Genomic DNA, 20,108 nt, shown 5'->3' on the forward strand with positions numbered 1-20,108 from the left:
AACTGTAACATTGATTTAAAAGGCTGCATGCTGAAAATATAGTTTGAAATTAATTGTGGGGTCGGTTGTTGAAATAGAATAAAATGATTTTAAATTTTATTTTACATTGGAGATGATTAATGAAATAACACTAATTTCATTTCTGAAAAAATAAATTTATTTTGATGTAAAAACTTTAATTAAATTTTAACATTTCATATAAATTTAAAATAAATTAAAATTATTAAATATTAAAATAATAAATCTCATATTTAGTCTTAGATAACTATTTATGATGGGATTACTCTCATAAAGACGCTTAAAACGTCTTTTTTGTAGAGACGTTTACGTATCGCAATATTATTAGACGTATTAATGAATCGGTTATTTTTAAATAACAAATTCAAATAAAATTGATTTTTATTTTTATAACAATAACAATAAATCCAATTTTTTTAGGGATTTAATTGTATTTTTAAATTTTTAGAGATATAAATGTCTGCAAAACAAAAAGTTAGAGATATATTTGTTTTGAGTTAAGTATGATTTTAGTCCTCAACATAGAGGCCGAAAACAAACTGAAACCTTGGACCATTTTGGAGCGAAAAAAAGTTCAGAACGAAATAAATTTTCAGCCCCTGTATTAGGGACCAAAATCATACTTAATCCTATTTATTTTTTTATCAAAAAAAAAATCTAAAGATATTTTAGTTGATTTGAATAAGCCCCTTGTTGATCGATGATTCTAATATTTACTTGGATCACTGAAAAAGAAGGAGAAGATGATAAGAACGCATCAAGGACAAAGTCGAAGTCCCCAGGTCTACTCCTTGGCCTCTCCCTTTCAAGCTCATTTGACTGCTGCCTCTACTTTGTAGGGTTTTGAATTATGTTCTTCCTGCTTTGGGGTAACAATAGTAAATTACTAGATTAGCCTCATATCTGTGTGGGGCAGGTTCGGGTATGAGAAGCACAGTAGTGTCATCTTCTTTTAATTATAAATAAAGTCATTATTATTGATCCTGAAGCACAGATTCACAGACCTATATTTTCATGAAGGAAGCTTGAGATCTTAATCTTATGCAGTTGTAGAACCTCATCAGCTTCCACATTTCAATAGCCTCAAATTGTTATTGGCCACACTGGTATTATCACTTGTGTTTCTTATGTTTCCTATGTATCAAATAATTATGTCATTTTTCCTTTCTAATTTCTATATTTGACTTTCTTATTGTTAGTTTACTTTTGCAGATTGTTGGGAGCGTAATATTTACAATTCAAACCTTACGATTTAAATTTCCTCATTCTCTTGGTTGCGTGGAACGGCTTCGTTCCTGGCCTTGAAACGTTGCTGAAATGAACTATAAGCATGATGTGTTCATCAGCTTTAGAGGCACTGATGTCCGGCGTGGTCTGCTTAGTCATCTGAAGAAATATCTGCAGCATAAGAAGATTGATTTCTATGTAGATGATCCTAAACTTAATAAGGGAGATAAAATATCATCAATACTCACGGCAATTGAAGAGTCACAAATTCTGTTGGTTATATTCTCAAAAAACTTTGCTTCTTCTAAATGGTGTTTGGCTGAGCTCAAAAGATAATAGAGTGTGCTGAAAAAAATGAACAAATTGCTGTGGTACCTGTCTTCTATAAACTAGTTCCAGCAGATGTGCGGCACGAGAGAGGAGATTATGCTGCTGCTTTTGTTAAACATGAAGCTAGGGAAGACAAGGACAAGGTACAAAAATGGAGATCTGCTCTAGCTAAAGCTGCTGAAATTTCAGGATTTACTTATCCGTTGGACTCTGAGTTGTAAGCCTCCTCCTCTTTTTTATTTTTATTTTCATTTTCATACTTGTTACTATTTGTTGTTAGTCAAATGACTTATTTTCTGTATTTTTTATGGTATTAATTTGCATTACGAATTTGGTTACTTAGTTTGTATTGAAAAGTGAACGGTTTAGTTTAAAATGATTATTGTTCAAAATTCTCTTTGTCCATCTATATTTTTCCTAGATAAAAAATATCAAATGGTTTAATATGTGATGATAGGTTAGCAACTTAGCATAATATAGATACTTAAGTTTTAAGTCATTAGACTTGTGTAACTACTAACTACTCATGCAACTAATTGTTGTATCGAGCAAATAGTTACACAAGTCTATTGACGTAAAGCCAAAGTGATAGATTCATTCATATTGTGCTAACATATCTTATTAATATATTTGACTAACATATTTAACATAATACATATCAACTTTTTAACTATTATCTTCAAATGAGTAATTACCTTAATTTGATTAAATTTGGTGATATTTACTCACAAATTTCAAATTCAAATTTATAAAGCTCTTCAACTAATGAACTGTTAAGTTATGCTAAGTGATGTGGATTGGGTGACTAGTCAAGTTAGTTGAGAATCAGTTAGACTAGTGTATATAATGCAAGAATCAGTTAGACATAGGTAGAGCTTGTAATACTTCTCTCAACTCAAGCTATCACTTCCTCTGTAATCGTTTTTCTCCTTCTTCAACTTCTTTCTTATTCTCCAAGCAAACCTTCTCTGTTCTTAAACTTGTTCTTAAACTTTTACCCAAACATCACAGTGTTCATCGCGCCAAATCCAATAAATTTATCCTTTCTCCCCTAATATTTAATGTGTGTGTAGGAGAGGTTACTGTTAATGTTGCAAGTATAAGAAGTAGTGTATAAAATTAGTCTCACATTGAAGAAAGCAAGGAAGAATGAGGAGTTTATAAGTTGAGAGACCCATTAATTTATTCCCTTAAGATTTTGAGTTGGATATAGTATTTTTTCATTTTATGTTGAGTTAGGGTCTTAGGGATATTGATCTCCTATTGTTATTAATTAGATTAGACACTATATAAAAGCACATCTTCGCAAATCGTTTCAATATATCTATAAAAAAATTAAAAAATATATACATAGCGAAGATGATTTAGTATAAATATTGCATCAAATTGAACTCTCCTTTCTTTGCTTTTTAATATCTTCTGTCTGAAAGTCATCAGATGATGGTAAATTAGAATCTGTTGAGAATCAGTTGTGATCAGTTATGCCAGGCTGGCAGTAGAGATATCAGAGTTAGTTAGAAGTACAGCTCATTGCTCAAGTCAGAGAGCTATCTATATAAACCAAAACTCTATAATAACTCATCATTCTCTCTATCAATCAAGAATATTCTCTCAAATTCTCTCTGTTTCGTTTGTTTGCTAGGGATGAATCCGATCTTGTTGATAAAATTGTAGAAGACATTTGTAGCAAACTGAGAAAGTTTTCCTCAAGTGAATCAGATGACCCAGCTAAATCAAATGGCCTCGTTGGAATTGATAAAAATGTTGGATGGATTAAGTCCTTAATGACAAATGATTCTGAACAACTTCGACAGATTGGAATTTGGGGCATGGGTGGCATAGGTAAGACAACCATTGCTCAACTTGTGTTTGACAAATTTTCTCACCAATATGAGGGCTGCTACTTCTTGGAGAATATAAGAGATGAACTGAAAAATAATCAGTTAAATTATTTAAGAGACGAAGTTGTTTCTAAGCTATTAGGGGAAGAAAATCACCATATAACTGGTGCAAGCAGGGCAAATTCCTCCACCATGAGGAGGCTAAGTAAGAAGAAGGTTCTCCTTGTGGTAGATAATGTGAATACTCCAAAGCTTCTAAGAGATTTTCTTGAACCAATTCACTTTGGGCCAGGGAGTAGAGTGATTGTAACTAGCAGAAATAAGCAAGTGTTTACTGCAGGAGTATTTCATGAAATACACCATGTCAAGGAGCTGAACTCTGAAGAATCCCTTGAACTCTTCTGCTTAAATGCCTTCAATGAAAGCCAACCCAAAAGGGGATTCGAAGAGCTATCTAGAGAGGCAGTTGCTATTGCCAAGGGTGTCCCATTAGCTTTAATAGTTTTTGGTTCATATTTCCATTCTAAAAGTAATGACATATGGAAATGTGCCTTAGAAAGATTCAAGAAGTATACTGATCCTGATGGGGAAATTCAAAGTGTGTTGAGGTTTAGTTATGATGAATTACATGACATAGAGAAAAAGGTTTTTCTAGATATTGCATTCTTTTTCAAAGGAGAAGATAAAGATTATGTCATAAGCCAGCTGGATGCTTGGAACTTTCATGGAGCTAGTGGAATAGCCTCTCTCCAAGAGAAAGCTCTTATAGCCATTTCAAAGGACAATAAAATACAAATGCATGATTTAATGCAAAGAATGGGTTGGGAAATCGTTCGTCAAGAATCTGCTAATCCCGGACGACGAAGCCGAGTGAATGATCCAGAGGAAGTGTATGACATATTGAAGAATAACAAGGTAAGATAAAATTTACCATAATGTTAAATGTTAAATATATATAAGAAATCAGTTACCAAATAATTATTAGTAAATAATAATGTTAGAATATCAAATATATATTGAAAATGTGTGAAACAATATATATATAGGAAATTTTTTATGTATATGTAAGATTTTTGTAAGAAATATTAATATTAGATAGTGTTGTCTTATTGTTATTCTAATTTTGATTAGGGAAGTGATTCAGTGGAAGGCATACTGTTAGATTTATCTCAAATCGGAGAGGTAGCCTTGAATGTTGACAGCCTTAAAAAGATGCCTAATCTAAGATTAATCAAGGTTTACTCTCCATTGCCTATTGAGGTTCCTATGCAAATTAGATATTTTATACCACAGGTAATTAAAAATCTTGATTTGATTTTACTACGTTGATCAAGCACTTTTTTATTTTTGATATTGGGTTAGTGGTGGTGTATAACTGCACTAGGTGCTTGACCGGAGTGTGGCACCTAGAAATCGCTGGGTCCGATTTCATGGCCCCCAAAATTTTTTTCCATCTTGCCAAGAAATCGTTGGGTCCGATTTCCTTGTACAAAAGAAAAATCTGAACGTTAAGCATGAAATCGGTGGGTCCGATTTCCATGCACTGCCCTCCATGAACCACAAATCGGACGGTCCGATTTGTGTCCTTTTTTAGCTGCAATAAATCGGACCGTCCGATTACTTCTCTTCATCTGAACGCCGCCACACCGATGTAAAACTTCCCATAGTTCCATAACCCAGCATTACACCACAGTTGGTGTCATATAAAAAAAAATTAGCCTTGATCAAGATATTGTTTTTCCATTGCATTGAAATATTGGATTTTCTTATCTTTATTTTTTTTTCCCTCTGCTAAAGGATTTTCTCAGTGTGCTTTACAAAAGAATAAAAATGGATGACTTGACAGAAGAGTTATTGGAAGAATCTGGAAGCTTGAATCAATCATGTGATAATGAGGATATCGATGATGTCGTTGAAACTATCAAGGTAAAGAGAAATCAAATTAAAAGTCATCTTATTTTAGATGTGTCTTGTTTAGAAATTATAGTATACTAGTATAGTTAAGCTTAGTCCTATTAGTAGAGCAAAATGAAGTTTTACTAGAAATAATAACTTGTAATATGCAAGTTGAAGCTTAGTTTATTTTCTCTTTTAAGTAGTCCCTCAATTTTAACACTCAAAATTAATTTTGATCCATTGGATTCATTCATAATTTCATACATTCATACACACAGACACACTCATCCATTCATCTTCTATAATTTCCATCGCATTACACTTTCGCAGTGAGATTACTTCTTGTTGTGAATCATACGTGTGAGCAACTAAAGCCACACTTAGTGGCACAAAATTAAAGTGCTAGTGTTAGTTGTTTTTGAAGAAAATTTTATTTAAGCGGTGAAGTAAATGGAATGATTAAAAATTAAGTTTGTTTGGTAAAATATTTTAAAAAGGTCCTTTTTCACAAATCTTTCTTTTATTGTTTGGTAAATAAAAAAATTGTGTTAATTTATGTTTGTGGTTTTTATTTTTTAGAAGTTAAAGATTTTTTGAAAATATTTAAAGAGATATTTTTTAAAGTTAATTTATACTTATTAAAATTAAAATATCTAATATAGTTTCGTATATTAATAAATATTCAGATTTATTCTTATATTTATATCTAATATAATCCTTTCTAATTTTAAAATTTATTTTATTAAATATAATTATTATTGTTTATATTTATTAAAAATCATTTATAATTTTATTATTAAATATATATACTACAATTTTTAAAGTTAAATAATAAACTACTTTCTAAAAATAAAAATTTTATCAAATTGGTTCTATTAGTAATCACTCTTCATCAACTAATATATATAAGGGCCCAGCTACACATACAAGTATCCAAGCTTCCAAGTTGGCCCAGCCCAAATCGAAGACACGCGCATAAGGAAGCATAACATGGCGCGTCAAAATCACGCGCTCAACACAAACGGTTCGTATGGCAGACTCTTCCACTTCCTCCACTTCTTCCACTTCTCAAAACGCTTCGAAACCAAGGAAACGCTCCCAATTTCGAGCAAAAATCAAAGTTCAAAAAATAGAAATCGTTGTTCGAAACCTCCATCAAAACAACATCAAACTCTACGTGAAGAATCTGAAGAGAAAACGAAGCAAATACACTCAACGTAAGTTCATCAAGAAAACCTCCCAATTTTAGTTTTCTTCTACGTCGTTCTTCTCTAGGGTTTACTGTGCTATTATTCTTGCTTCTTTGTCACACTGTTCTAAGTTCTACGTCATTCTTCTAAGTTTTACGTCGTTCTACATTCTTGTTCTAAGTTCTCTTGCTACTGTTGTTGATTTTTGGGGCTTTATTCCGTAGATTGGGGGTTGTATACTGTTTGAACTTGTAATGTGACTTGATATTGATGCATGTTTAAGTGATATCTCACTGATATATATGAATGTATCTGAATAATTTCAATGGGTGTATCTCACTGTTATCAATGGGTGTATCTGATTCTTACATATGGGTGTATCTTACTCTTATCAATGGGTGTATCTGACTCATATATGCGTGTATCTTACTGATATCTGAATTAATTTGATATTGAAGCATGTTTGAGTGATAACTGACTGATATATATGGATTTATATGAATAATATCTATGGGTGTATCTCCCTGTTAACAATGAGTGTATCGGATTCTTACATATGGGTGTATCTTACTGTTATTAGACCTTGTAATGTTGCTTGATATTGAAACATGTTTGACTGATATCTGACTGATATATATGAATGTATCTGAATAATTTCAATGGGTGTATCTCACTGTTATCAATGGGTGTATCTGATTCTTACATATGGGTGTATCTTACTGTTACTAATGGGAGTATATTTGTGTGTATTTTTTGTTTCAGACAAAATGGCAGCAAGAAACCAAACGAAAGACCTTAAGTGTGCCACACATCTCCTGAGTGATAAGTTCAGAAACATGGCTGAGGAGAAGAAGGCAATTGTCAGGGATCTCGGATTTGGTGGGTTGATGCACGTCCCACCTCTAAGGGTGGATCACCAACTCTTAAGGGAACTGGCAAACAACTTCAAACTTGGGGAGAACAAACTGAAGACAGGATATGGTTCTTTCCAAATAACACCAAAGACAATAGGTGATGCGCTTGGCATCAATGCAACAGGTAACTAGCTCAAAATTATAGGTGTATATTAAGTTCATGCTTGGGTGTATTTAAGGTTGATGCTTGGGTGTTTTTGAACCGATTTTGATACTTTGTTGTTTTCTTTTTTGTAGGAAATCTGTTTCCTGAGAAAGTTGAGTATAAGCAACTTTATAAGCAACTTTCTGATGATGACAAAATAATTTATAGAAGATTCCAGGGTAAGACCCTCAAAAGTCTTACCGATGAAATGATGGAAATCGGCGTTGGCAGCGAAGAGGAACGCCTGATGTTCAAGAGGATATTCATCCTCTACATACAGATGGCGTTCCTTTTGCCAACGACGATAAACAAAATATCGCCCGTGCACCTCGCCCCAATTTTTAAGATGGACGGCATATCGGAGAGAAACTGGGGGGCGCATGTTTTGACCTTCTTGATCAAAGGCATCACAGACTACCAGGATAAGAAGAAGAAGGCAATTGATGGCTGCCTCTTTGCCCTCATGATAATATACTTTCATCTTTCTGAAAACAAAGGCAAGAAGAGGGCCGAAAGACCACCAAAGCCTTGGATTGCCAACTGGACTAAGGAGAAGTTGGTGGAAAGAATGACTGCAGAAAAAGAAGAAACTTTGGTAAGTAAACATAATATGTTGCTTGTATTTTATTTACCTGAATGCTGCTAGCTAAAATATCTCATGTTTCAGGGGATTGTGAAGATGGCGGAGACAAGAGCAAGAGAAAAAATGAAAGAAAAAGAAAAAAAAGAAAAAACACAAGAAATCAAAAAAACAAAAAAAAGGAAGGCGAGTCCAACATCGTCTTCGGAGACAGAAACAGCTACTGACAGTGACACTACTACCTCTGAGTCTGAGAGTCAACAAGACTCGGAGGATTCAGCAAGAAAACACCCCATCAAAAAGGGGAAAAAGTAAGTACCATACTTGGGTGTAATTTCTTTTTCGAGTTGGGTGTATCTTGTTGATCACGTTGGGTGTATTTTATTATGTTCTAAATAATCACTGTTTGCCTTCCAGAATGGACTCCAGAAAAAGAAAGCAGAGGCAAGAGGAGCCAGATTCTGATTCAGAATCTGAATCTGAACAAAGTGATGAGTAATGTCCTGAAATTATTACTCCTTTCTTTTGGCTTCATTATAAAGATTTCGTGTATTAACTGAAGTGTCTGTTATTAACTTATAGGAGTGAAGAATCATCACCTGCAGAGAAGGAGAAGGAAAAGAAAAAAACAAAAACAACACCAAAAAAGTAAGCACTTCTTTGCATAATATTCTGTGATAAAATTAATTTTTTATTTCTGATTGGTACTCTTTTTTTCCACCCAGAACACAACCAAAAAAGAAAAAAGTTCTCGTGGAGGATTCACCTCCTAAAGAAGACCAATACTTTGACGGGTACAGTACCTCGTAAGCTATATTACCGTCTATCGTCGTAATTATTTTTGTTAACATCTTCCTTTATGAATGTAGTGAGACATATGAAATATCAAGTGATGAACTGGATGAATGGCTAGGGCAAAACGTTGATAAATCTGCTGCAGAGGGGTATGTCTTGATGGGCTGTCTATTTCATATTTTTTTGTGTTTTGCATGCTAATAATTGTTTCTTGTTTTGCAGGGAGAACCAACCTGACCTGCGATCGACAGAAGGTCGCTATGTGTCGTCTGAAACGTAAGAAGCTTTATTATTTAATAAAATCTTGTTATCATGAATTGGGTGTGTCTTGTGGTACCATTTGGGTGTATTGAGTGGATCAAGTTGGGTGTATGTTGTCTAATAAGTTGGAATATTAACTTTGTTGTGTTGCTTGGATCAAATCTGTCTTAGAATACCGGCTGTGAACTTGGGAACTGATGCTCCTTCCTCTCAAGGAAACACAGAACAGAGTAGTGTAAACCAGCCGTCACAGAGCATGTAATTTCTCTTTCAAATCACCGTTACTTTTGTTCTTCTATTACCCTTCTACTTCTAATTCTGTATATATTTTTTTTAGAAAAAAAAGCCCTTTATTATTTTATTCAAGAAAAAAAAGGCAGGAAAAAAAAGCAAAAACTGCAAGTATGTAAGTTCTCAAAAAAACAAAGCCTGTCTTATTTTTGAATTGTTCGGGTGTATTTCTTGAATTTCTTTGGGTGTATTTTAGGTTGAGTCCGTCTGATTCGAATATGATGGTTGTGAGGGAACAGACACCGTCCGAAGCGCTTGCAATGTGAGTTTTACAATAATATTCAACCTTATAACCTTATTATTTTCAAAGGCGTTGTTAACCTTTCATTTTTCTTCTTGTTTAGAGTCCCGATTCAGGTTTTTGTGCCGGCATCCCAAACAACCACAGAGACAGATTTTGAACCAACCCCTATGCTACAGATTGAAGGGACTACAGAAACGTAAGAAATAGTATTGAGTGTATATTTGTTTGGAGTTTGGGTGTATATTAGCTAACAGTTTGGGTGTATATTGTTCCTGATTAGTTTCTTTTACGCCGTGATTAATTTTTTGTAACTGTGCAGCACTCCTGAAACCCCCAAACAACTTCAAGAGACCACACCCACGGTTCCCCCAGCTCCAACTAAAGTGTAAGTTCATCAGACTAAAATCAATCTTTGCTTATCATCTGTATATTCTTATTCTTATTCTTATTCTTATACATGATGACGCAGTCATCCAGACGCAGAAGACGCTGCTGCCCTGTTGATGATGGCACGGACAGCTTCCTATGTTCCGAAAACAGATCCAGGGGTGCCATCATTCAGCCTTGGATTGACTGATTCAAGCCAGGAGGGGGCGTCAACGCAGGAGACAGAAATGGAAAAATCTCCAGAAGCTGCGAATTTGATAGAACAATTGGACAGTTTGGTCCAAAGAATAGCAAGCAGCGCGACGAAGGGAAAAAACACAAGTCCACAAATTCAGAGGGAGACTGGGGGAGAAAGTTCTGCAAAGTTTGAAACTCCTCGGGGATTATATCAGATTACGGATGATATGAAACAAAAGTGCTACATCTGGGGGACGAGACTAAAGGAAGATGCAGATGGCAATACTAACGAGTATGAGGAGATGTGCACTCTGATTGGCCAAGGAGAATACATTTTGATGAGAATGCACCTTGCTTCCCTCCAGGCAAAAAGTGATATAGAATCTCAGGTAATATTAGAATAAGATTACTGTTTTTACACCAAAGTCAATTACAATGCTTATTAATGTAAAATTGATTTCGGCATATATTTCTAGATTGTATCTGCCGTCTGCCTCATCCTCAACAACAAAAATGAAAAGAGATTTCAAGAACAAATATACTGTCTCCCCCCCGATATTGTGGTAAGTCTTACTTCTACGATCTTCGGGTGTATTTTCTGTATTGATTTGGGTGTATTTGTCACGTTCCATTGGGTGTAAGTTTAGTGTTTCATTTCTCGTTTCCCATTCTTGCAGTGCATGGCGCTTTCGGATCACCCAAACGGGGAATTCGTATCACCAAAAACGAAAAAGGAATTCAGGGTGGAAGCCTACCCGAGTTTCATTCCCTTCATAGATAGAAAAAAATTGACTTCGCACCCATATGTAAGTTTTCGTTTGCTAAATTTGTTACTACGCTTATTTACTTATTTGCAAAATAAAATAACACACTGTTCATGTGTGGGAATCCTTCAGATTTTTGCCCCTGTCTGCTACGCCGGGCATTGGTGGTTATGGCTGATAAATACAAGAAAGCGGAAATGTCAAATACTTGACCCGCTACACAAAATAGCTCCCACTGATGAGAGAAAGACCATTAATAAATTCACTGTAAGTTGCCTCTGTCTTCTTTACTTTAATAGATAGGTCTATTTCGTTAGTTGTGATGGGTGTATATTGTCCATTCAGTTGGGTGTATCTTGTCCATTCATTCGGGTGTATTACTGATTTGTTTTCGTATTTAAGGGATACGTATTTTCAAGATTGATAACATATGCCGGCGGGAAACCTCTTCAGAAAGGGGAGAGGGAGAAGGAAATTAAATCACCATATGTTAAAATATCAGGCCAAAAAACAAGGTATAAATTTGTGAGTCTGAACATTAAACTTTTGTAAATGAGATTTGTAATTTATATTCTTTGTTTTCAGCTATGACTGCGCTGTGTACGTTATGAAATGGATGGAGATAATTGAGCCAGAAAACATCAAAAAGGGGAAGTATCAATGGGATAATTGGCCACAGGTAACTGTCTTTAAAACCATATAACTCTGTATTACTTTACTGAATTAATATTGCTGTTTAAACAGAATATACTTTTTTATTGTAGGAGGAGGTGGACCACTATAGAGTGGAATACGCATCCCGTATACTATTCAGTGAGATGAATACACAGAGAGATCAGGCAATTAGAGAGAGTAGTGCTATAAGGCTGTCGAAGCCATCCTCTATATTATTAAGTCCATTTTGTCAGATTAATTCTACTGATATAGAAAGTGGGTAGTTTGTAAATTGAACAAATGATGTAAATATTTGCCATTTATCAACAACTTCTATTCCATGTATATTTTTTCCCATTTATCAACAACTTCTATTCCATGTTAAATTATCTGTGCTGGTAAACTGTCTGTGATGTATTCAAAAGCTGTATTACAGGTGGTAAAATATGAAGGAAAAAATCAAGGCATATATAAACACAAACTATAAACTGCTACACCCAACGCAAGTCTAATAATACACCCAAGGTTGTATAAAAATATACACCCAAACTGTCTGCACCGTATTCAAAATGTATGAATTACATGTACTAAAATATGAAGAAAAAAATCAAATCAAATATAAACCCATAACCTGAGAATTTTTACAGCTTTTGTTTTATATATATCTATATATGTGTCTATATCTAAATTGTGAATTAACGAAAATACACCCAAAATAACGGTGCTTTTACACCCATATTCTGAAAAACTATACACCCAACCAGTTATCCCCTGCTGCTGGTACCCTGAACTGATAACTCATAACGTGTCCTTGATATTGGCTGCAATTTGAATGCGCCGCTGATGCAGCATCAAACAGGTTTATCTGAAATATAACACACACACATTACCTAAACTATTAACGAGAAAAATAAACTCAATCGCCACAAATTTAAAGAACATTACTTTTACCTCGCTTAAAACTTTCGTCTTCTTCTTCTTTGTGGCATTTGCGATCTGTTTCTCCAGCTTTGAACCTAGCCTGTTTTTTGGACGTCCTCTTGTTCGAATCCTTGGCGGGCTTTGAAGCTCGTTAACGGATTCCAAGTTGGCGTCTTCGTGGGATAAAGAAGATGTCCCCTTCCTTTTGGCTTTTAATGCTTCCATCTCGGCCATGACGTTATCGTACGCGCGGTGCAGAATTGCAGTCAGCTCCTCCGATTCGGAGGCAAATTCGCATATATTTTGCGAACGAAAAACCAATTGGTCGAACCTCTTGCTTCTTGGCTCCATTAGTGGCTCGTCGTGGCTGCTCTTGATGTGTGTGTGTCGCCTCTTTACCTTCTTGCTCCATCGTTCCAGTATGTATCTCGGTGACACTTGGCTTACTTGTTCGAAGCTTAACACGCTTAGTGCGTGACGGCACAGTATCCCTCTCGACTCGAATAATAAGCAATGGCATTTTACCTCGGCTGCAACCGAGTCGTAAGTAACCACGAACTTGTTGAATATTGAGCTGGAAACTTGTTCTCCGACTTCGTATACTGAATAGCCTAGAGCGGAATTCTTCAGTCTGGTGATGCAATTCGCCTTTCCTCTGAATTGCGCTTGGACTTCCCTAAACTTTGCGTGAGTGTATGCATCTTGAAACTGAGCTTCAATGCAGGATTTCGTTGCACACGGTATGACCGTATGAAAATCTGCAGCATCTGATTCTCTCTTTGCTTGCTCCCTGCTTCCGAGGCAATTATCGTATTGTTTGACGAACTGAATAAGCGAGCTGTTCCGGGTGATATACTTGTTAAAAAATGAATGCATGCTCTCGCTCCTTTGTGTGCTTCTCATCCCTGCCCAGAAATGGTGATCCAGATAGATAGGAACCCATATGTGACGGTCTTCGTACAGATCTGCATAATACACCCAAAGACAGTCTATAAATACACCCGAGAAAATATGTAACTTACACCTCTGATGCAGATTTTAAAAAGACATTACCTGAAAGCCACTTGTTGTCCCCAAGACCAAAATTCAGCAGAAAATCGTTCCAATTCCTATCGAATGAGTCTTTGCTTTGAGAGTTCCAAACAACTTGGCTCATTTCTTGTTCGATATCGGCATGTCCCTTGTACCCGTTTAATTTGCTTGGAATCTTCTTCATGATGTGCCAAATGCACCAGCGGTGAACTGTTGTTGGCATACAGGCCTCTAAAGCCCTTTTCATGGATGCGCACTGATCGGTGAGAAACCCTTTCGGAGCGTTTCCTCCCATGCAACGAATCCAGCTTTGAAATAACCATTTGAATGATTCAATTTCTTCGTTCTTCATCAAAGAGCATCCGAGAAGTGTTGATTGACCGTGGTGATTCACCCCGACAAAAGAACCACAGACCAAATTATACCTGAAACAAATTACCATGGTCCAGAATGCAAAATCATTAGCTACACCCTAACAAATGCTTCGCATACACCCAATGAAACAGCCAATATACACCTCTACTGCGGATTCGTAAAAATAAATTAATTTGGCATCATAAACAGGGACAGTTTGTTACCTGTTTGTGTTGTAGGTGGTGTCGAATGAAATGACGTCTCCGAAATACTCAAAGGCGGCTCTGCTTCTTGCATCGGCCCAAAAAGCCAGCTTAATCGATTGATCCTCTTCGAGTTGGAGCTCAAAAAAGAAATTCGGATTCTTCTCTTTCATTCTTAACAAATATTTCCCGAATTCCTTTGCATCTTCTTGTTCGGAAACATTCCGCACTTCCCTGGTAATGTAATTCCTCACGTCCTTTTCGATAAAATTTAACTCGCGGTGACCCCCGGCAGCCGCAACAAATGATTGGTAGGTTTTGCTTGGTCTGATACCGGCCTCCTCGTTATTCTCTATCGTACGACGAATGGACATGCTTAGTTCCCTGTGCTGTTTGAGCATCTCTGCTTTGCTTGGACAGCAGGGGTGTGAATGATCCAGCACAACCTTTGAAATGATCCAAGCACCGACATCCTTCAATGTGTGTATATAAATTCTTGCAGGACAGTTTAGACCGGCTGTCGGATTGGTCTTCTCGGCCGGAGATATTTTAGATTTCCATTTTCCCTCTCTGCTACATGTAATCAGTTGGTTCTTAATCTCGTTTCCCTTCCTATTTGTGCACCGAACTCTTGTAGAGAAACCTGCAGCCTTGGCGTAGTTCCTGTAAAATTTTCCAGCATCTTCAAGGGTAGTAAAGGTCATTCCAACCTTTGGAACAAGCTCGTCATCAACAACTGAGACAGGCTGCAAAAGACACCGTGTCAGAACTGTAAATACACCCATAGATATGATTCAAATACACCCAATCATGTCTAATACGATACACCCTAACCGCAACAACTCAACTACAGAATGACTTTTAAAGCAATAAACTGTAAATACACAGCATGCAGATATAATACAGTTCTAAAAACACACCTAATCATGTCTGTTATAATACAGCTGAACAACAACAAGTAAATTAAAATAACAAAAAACCAGTAAAGTGTAGATACACCCACACTTCTAGCTAAAGTACACCCAAACAAGAATTGATCTACACCCGAGCGTCTGCTACAAATTCCAAGTAATTAATCACAACTAATACATTGAATCGACAGATTCACGTAAACGTGTTACTTTCACAGTAATCCTATGTAAATTACTGAAAGAAATTTCATACTAATCCTATGTAAATCAAACCTCAGGGACTTCGTTAGATTCTGACTCATAATCCACTTCGCCTGCATTCAGATGACAATCTAAGGTTGTATGATCCATTATCTTCAAAACGAGATCAAACTTTGATTTCGAAAAACAACAAATCAAAAATAGAAAACGAAGATGGAGTTGCAGAGAGAGACAAAGGTAACCTAAACGAAGAAGATGCTAGTGAGAAAAGGAGAAGAAAAGAACAATGGAGAAGAAGGAGGGTAAACGCGGGAGAAGAAGAAGAACGAAATCTCAAAATAACGAAAACGAAAAGGGAAAGAAATATTTTAAATCTGGTAGTTAGATATACGCGCGATATTATATAGCGCGTGTAATCAACGTACCTGAAGCAGCGCGTATTTTGATCTTATTGTTTAATGAACTTGTATGGCATACAAGCCATTAGGGCTTGTATGCAGAGCTTTTCCGTATATATAAGTAGGAGATTTTTAGTGGTATTGTTCTCAAAAGTTTATTGTTCTCTCCTAATCACTAGAAAGGTTATAGTGCTTTCGCACATTAATAAAAGGGTAATGTTACATAACCAATAACTTTCTTGTCTGATATTTTTTCCCTTGTCACAAGGGTTTTTCTACGTAAAATATTAATTGTATGCCAGTTCCACTTTTCTTATCTCTATTGTTGTTAAATTTACTACTTATATAACTCTGTTACCCAACAATATGATATAAATTTCAGGGAACTCAAGTAGATGGCATAAAAATTCTTGATACTATTATAGAGATGCATATTTTGGGAATGCCTAAATTAAACATGCCGATGCATGTGGAGCATCCTATGCCTGGTTTGCCGATAATGCAGGTGATAAGAATACATTGTTTTGAATTATTCTTAGAGGAGTGTTAGGGGCAGTAACTTTTGTGTTATGTAACCATCAATTGGCCATCAATAATGTTTTTAATAGTATGAGATTACATCCAATGATGGGAGATCACTCATTTTTCTTTTGATGGTTAAGTGCTGGTCACAAAACACAAAAGTTGCTGCCCCCTAAACTTTCTCTTATTCTTAATTAATTTTTTTCAACTACCATCAATTAATATTTTTAAAATTATTTTATTTATTTTAAATTATATACCTAAACACTAAAGTTAATTGGTTTGACTAAAAGTCAGTTTCCAATCCTTTCTCTCTTATTGTTTCAAGCTGGAAATTCAGGTACAGTAAATTTTATGTAAAATTGTTTGATAGATAAAAATTGTTAAATAAGTTGACATGATTAAATTGTGGCTCTTAATTATCAATTTCACATAAAGTTCACGGCATCTAAATTTTAATCATCTAATTGAAAGTCACTCTGATTGTGTTGCTTTGGTTTTTATTTTTCATAGGATTTGGTAAATGATACAACTCAGCCTCTGATGCTGTCGAAGTTGTCTAAGTTAGGGGGTGTTCATAAATTGGCAAATTACAATGAAAATGATGGAGTTCTGGTTTTAGCAACAAATGATCTAAGTAGATCAATGCCACAGCGGAATCCCAACATTGGATCTGCGGTGAAAGAGTTGATCAGCCTTGGAAGTGAGTTTCACGTGAAATCCACTCACCATCTTTTCATGGAAGGTTCCTCAGTTTCAAAGGGCTTGTCCTTGTCAACAAAGGAAATAAGATCAATAAATTCAACCTTTAACAGAACGGAAGCATTGAACTCCTCCGTGGAGCTCTTCAAGAATCTTGAATGCTCAGATGCTAAAGCTCTACAATATTATGCAGAGACTACAATGGAACTATTGAACTCCTCCACGGGGTGCTTCATTTCTCATGATTACTCAGATATTGATGATCTGCAACTTGAGACTACCCGTAAAGATGAGTTATCTTTTCTGAGATCTACAAACTATTACAGGCTTCCTAATTGCAGAGAGAATAAACATATTGGGAAACCGAAGCTTCTAGTCCTGTTTGATGGGCTACGGTATTCCGAACAAATGTCTTTCTTGGTTGTTGGTGGATCGAGCCTCCAATGGAGTTATTTATGGTGCATAAGTAATAATTCTCAGTTTATGCAAATTCCTGTTGGTCCTCAGTTAACGAATTGTGTACAGTTGTCTCTAGAAGTATTTCCAGGGAGTTTGCCTTTGCTTTTGAGCATCATGCATCTTCCTCCGCATCTTAAAAGCCTATCAGTGCATGATGGTAGAAGTTTTTGGCATAAAATAAAGCTTCCACCATTCATTCCAGACGTGCGTACTAGTGGCAGAATGCTCATGTGGCGGGAAAGTTTGCCATCGAAGATCAATCATCATGTGTATCTGAGATTGAGAGATCGTAACAATCTTCGATCTATATCAGAGCTTCCACCATCCATTCAATCCTTGGAAATTTCCAAATGCATTATGCTATTGCGGGATAGTTTGCCTTGGACCTTCAAGTATCTTTCTAGTATTGAAGACCTGACATTAAATGATTGTAACAGTCCTCGATCTATATCAGAGCTTCCACCATCCATTCAATACTTGGAAATTTTCAACTGCATTATGCCGGAGAGTTTGCCTTCGAACTTCAAGTATCTTTCTAGTCTTAAATACCTGACATTGAGATATTGTAACAATCTTCTATCTATATCAGAGCTTCCACCATCCATTCAATCCTTGGAAATTTTCAAATGCTTTATGCTGGATAGTTTGCCTTCGAACTTCAAGTATCTTTCTAATCTTAAAGACCTGACATTAAATAATTGTAACAGTCTTCGATCTATATCAGAGCTTCCACCATCCATTCAATCCTTGGAAATTTCCAAATGCATTATGCTCAAGAGTTTGCCTTCGAACTTCAAGTATCTTTTTAGTCTTAAAGACCTGACATTGAAAGATTGTAGCATTCTTCTATCTATATCAGAGCTTCCACCATCTATTCAATCCTTGAAAATTTCCAACTGCATTATGCTGGAGAGTTTGCCTTCGAACTTCAAGTATCTTTCTAGTCTTAAATACCTGACATTGAGATATTGTTACAATCGTCTATCTATATTAGAGCTTCCACCATCCATTCAATCCTTGGAAATTTCCAAATGCATTATGCTCGAGAGTTTGTCTTCAAACTTCAGGTATTTTTCTAGTCTTAAAGATCTGACATTGAGAGATTGTAGCATTCTTCTATCTATATCAGAGCTTCCACCATCCATTCAATCTTTGGAAATTTTCAACTGCCTTATGCTGGAGAGTTTGCCTTCGAACTTCAAGTATCTTTCTAGTCTTAAATACCTGACATTGAGATATTGTAACAATCTTCCATCTATATTAGAGCTTCCACCATCCATTCAATCCTTGGAAATTTCCAAATGCTTTATGCTGGATAGTTTGCCTTCGAACTTCAAGTATCTTTCTAATCTTAAAGACCTGACATTAAATGATTGTAACAGTCTTCGATCTATATCAGAGCTTCCACCATCCATTCAATCCTTGGAAATTTCCAAATGCATTATGCTCAAGAGTTTGCCTTCGAACTTCAAGTATCTTTTTAGTCTTAAAGACCTGACATTGAAAGATTGTAGCATTCTTCTATCTATATCAGAGCTTCCACCATCTATTCAATCCTTGGAAATTTCCAACTCCATTATGCTGGAGAGTTTGCCTTTGAACTTCAAGTATCTTTCTAGTCTTAAAGACCTGACATTGAGAAATTGTAACAATCTTTGGTCTATATAAGAGCTTCCACCATCCTTTCATTCCTTGAAATTTTCCAAATGCGTTATGATGGAGAGTTTGTCTTCAAACTTCAGGTATTTTTCTAGTCTTAAAAAGTTGTCATTGCATGATTTTAAAAATTTTCGATTTATATCAGAGTTTCCCCATCCATTCAATTCTTGTATATTACCCCATTGCATTATACTGGAGAGTTGACTTTCGAACTTGCAGCATCTTTCGCATCTTGAATTATTGTCATTGAGTGGTTGTACAAATCTTCATACACCAGAGCTTCTTTCATCTAGCTTCAAGCGTCTTCCGCTTCTTAAAAGCTGTCATTGCGTGGTTGTACAAAGTTAATCTATACCAGATCCACGGGAGTGGATCCTCTCCAGTGGGAAAAAAACTGGATAGTGTCCAGTGTTTAATCTCACCATTCATTGTTCTCTCTCTCTTATTAATTTCTGGTCTCACTTATAAAATTAAAGGTGAGAGATCACACTTTATTCTCTCCAGTGAAAAAAAATGGAGAGGATCCATTTCCCCAGATCCACCATCCATCCGATTCTTGTATATGATGAGTGAGGTGACTGAGGCAGCAATCATCAATTCAAATATTACAGATTGCAGGTCAGTTTTTACAACTTTGATCAAAATTATGTGGTGCTAGTAGAAAGTAGGCTGAAGCTATTGTTTTAGTTCTTGCCTTAGTGCATACAAAGTAGAGAGAACAAAATTTACTTATTGTGTGTGTCTATTTTGATTTTGTTTAATTTCTTGTATTCTTATTCGTAGATGTATGTTCACATATATATTTTTTAATTTATTTTAACAGGAACTTGGAGTTGTTTATTTGAAGTATGAAGCTTTTGGTTTTATGGACTCTATCATTGGATTTTGTATCAAGACTTATCTTATTTTCCTATATTATGTTGTGTTATTTTATTTTTTAAAATTTTAATGTTAAACTTTAATTAATTTGTTGTTTTAAAATTTGGACAAAATTTATTTGTATGGTATTTCAATATCTTATGTTTTCTTTTT

The 20,108-nt window shown here is 35.6% G+C and overlaps 2 protein-coding genes across 10 annotated transcripts; one reads left to right on the forward strand and one right to left on the reverse strand.

Annotated features, from left to right (window-relative positions):
• Positions 1-713: 713 nt before the first annotated feature.
• LOC112782926 (uncharacterized) lies at positions 714-19,178 on the forward strand. Of its 9 annotated transcripts, none has more exons than XM_072230067.1 (25): positions 738-1,124; positions 1,218-1,792; positions 3,218-4,331; positions 4,548-4,709; positions 5,214-5,342; positions 7,265-7,540; positions 7,654-8,156; positions 8,229-8,452; positions 8,559-8,636; positions 8,724-8,789; positions 8,867-8,935; positions 9,011-9,085; positions 9,159-9,212; positions 9,369-9,455; positions 9,535-9,603; positions 9,685-9,750; positions 9,833-9,928; positions 10,052-10,117; positions 10,202-10,685; positions 10,773-10,859; positions 10,974-11,102; positions 11,193-11,327; positions 11,463-11,575; positions 11,646-11,739; positions 11,825-12,059. In XM_072230067.1, the coding sequence occupies exons 6-25, from the start codon at positions 7,270-7,272 to the stop codon at positions 11,996-11,998; spliced, it is 2,940 nt and encodes a 979-aa protein (XP_072086168.1). In that variant the 5' UTR covers positions 738-1,124; positions 1,218-1,792; positions 3,218-4,331; positions 4,548-4,709; positions 5,214-5,342; positions 7,265-7,269; the 3' UTR covers positions 11,999-12,059. The 9 variants fall into 9 exon arrangements, with proteins under 9 accessions (XP_025681387.2, XP_072086171.1, XP_025681386.2 ...); XM_025825605.3 differs by having other exon boundaries at positions 766-1,124; positions 1,231-1,792; XM_072230068.1 differs by lacking the exon at positions 5,214-5,342 and having other exon boundaries at positions 766-1,124; positions 1,231-1,792.
• On the reverse strand, positions 12,463-13,962 carry LOC140182509 (protein FAR-RED IMPAIRED RESPONSE 1-like). Its single transcript, XM_072229219.1, has 3 exons — positions 13,689-13,962; positions 12,666-13,600; positions 12,463-12,579 (listed from the first exon to the last, which is right to left on the reverse strand). The coding sequence occupies exons 1-3, from the start codon at positions 13,960-13,962 to the stop codon at positions 12,463-12,465; spliced, it is 1,326 nt and encodes a 441-aa protein (XP_072085320.1).
• Positions 19,179-20,108: the final 930 nt, after the last annotated feature.

The sequence above is a fragment of the Arachis hypogaea genome, chromosome 20, assembly GCF_003086295.3.
Source record: "Arachis hypogaea cultivar Tifrunner chromosome 20, arahy.Tifrunner.gnm2.J5K5, whole genome shotgun sequence".
NCBI classification, from domain to species: Eukaryota; Viridiplantae; Streptophyta; class Magnoliopsida; order Fabales; family Fabaceae; genus Arachis; species Arachis hypogaea.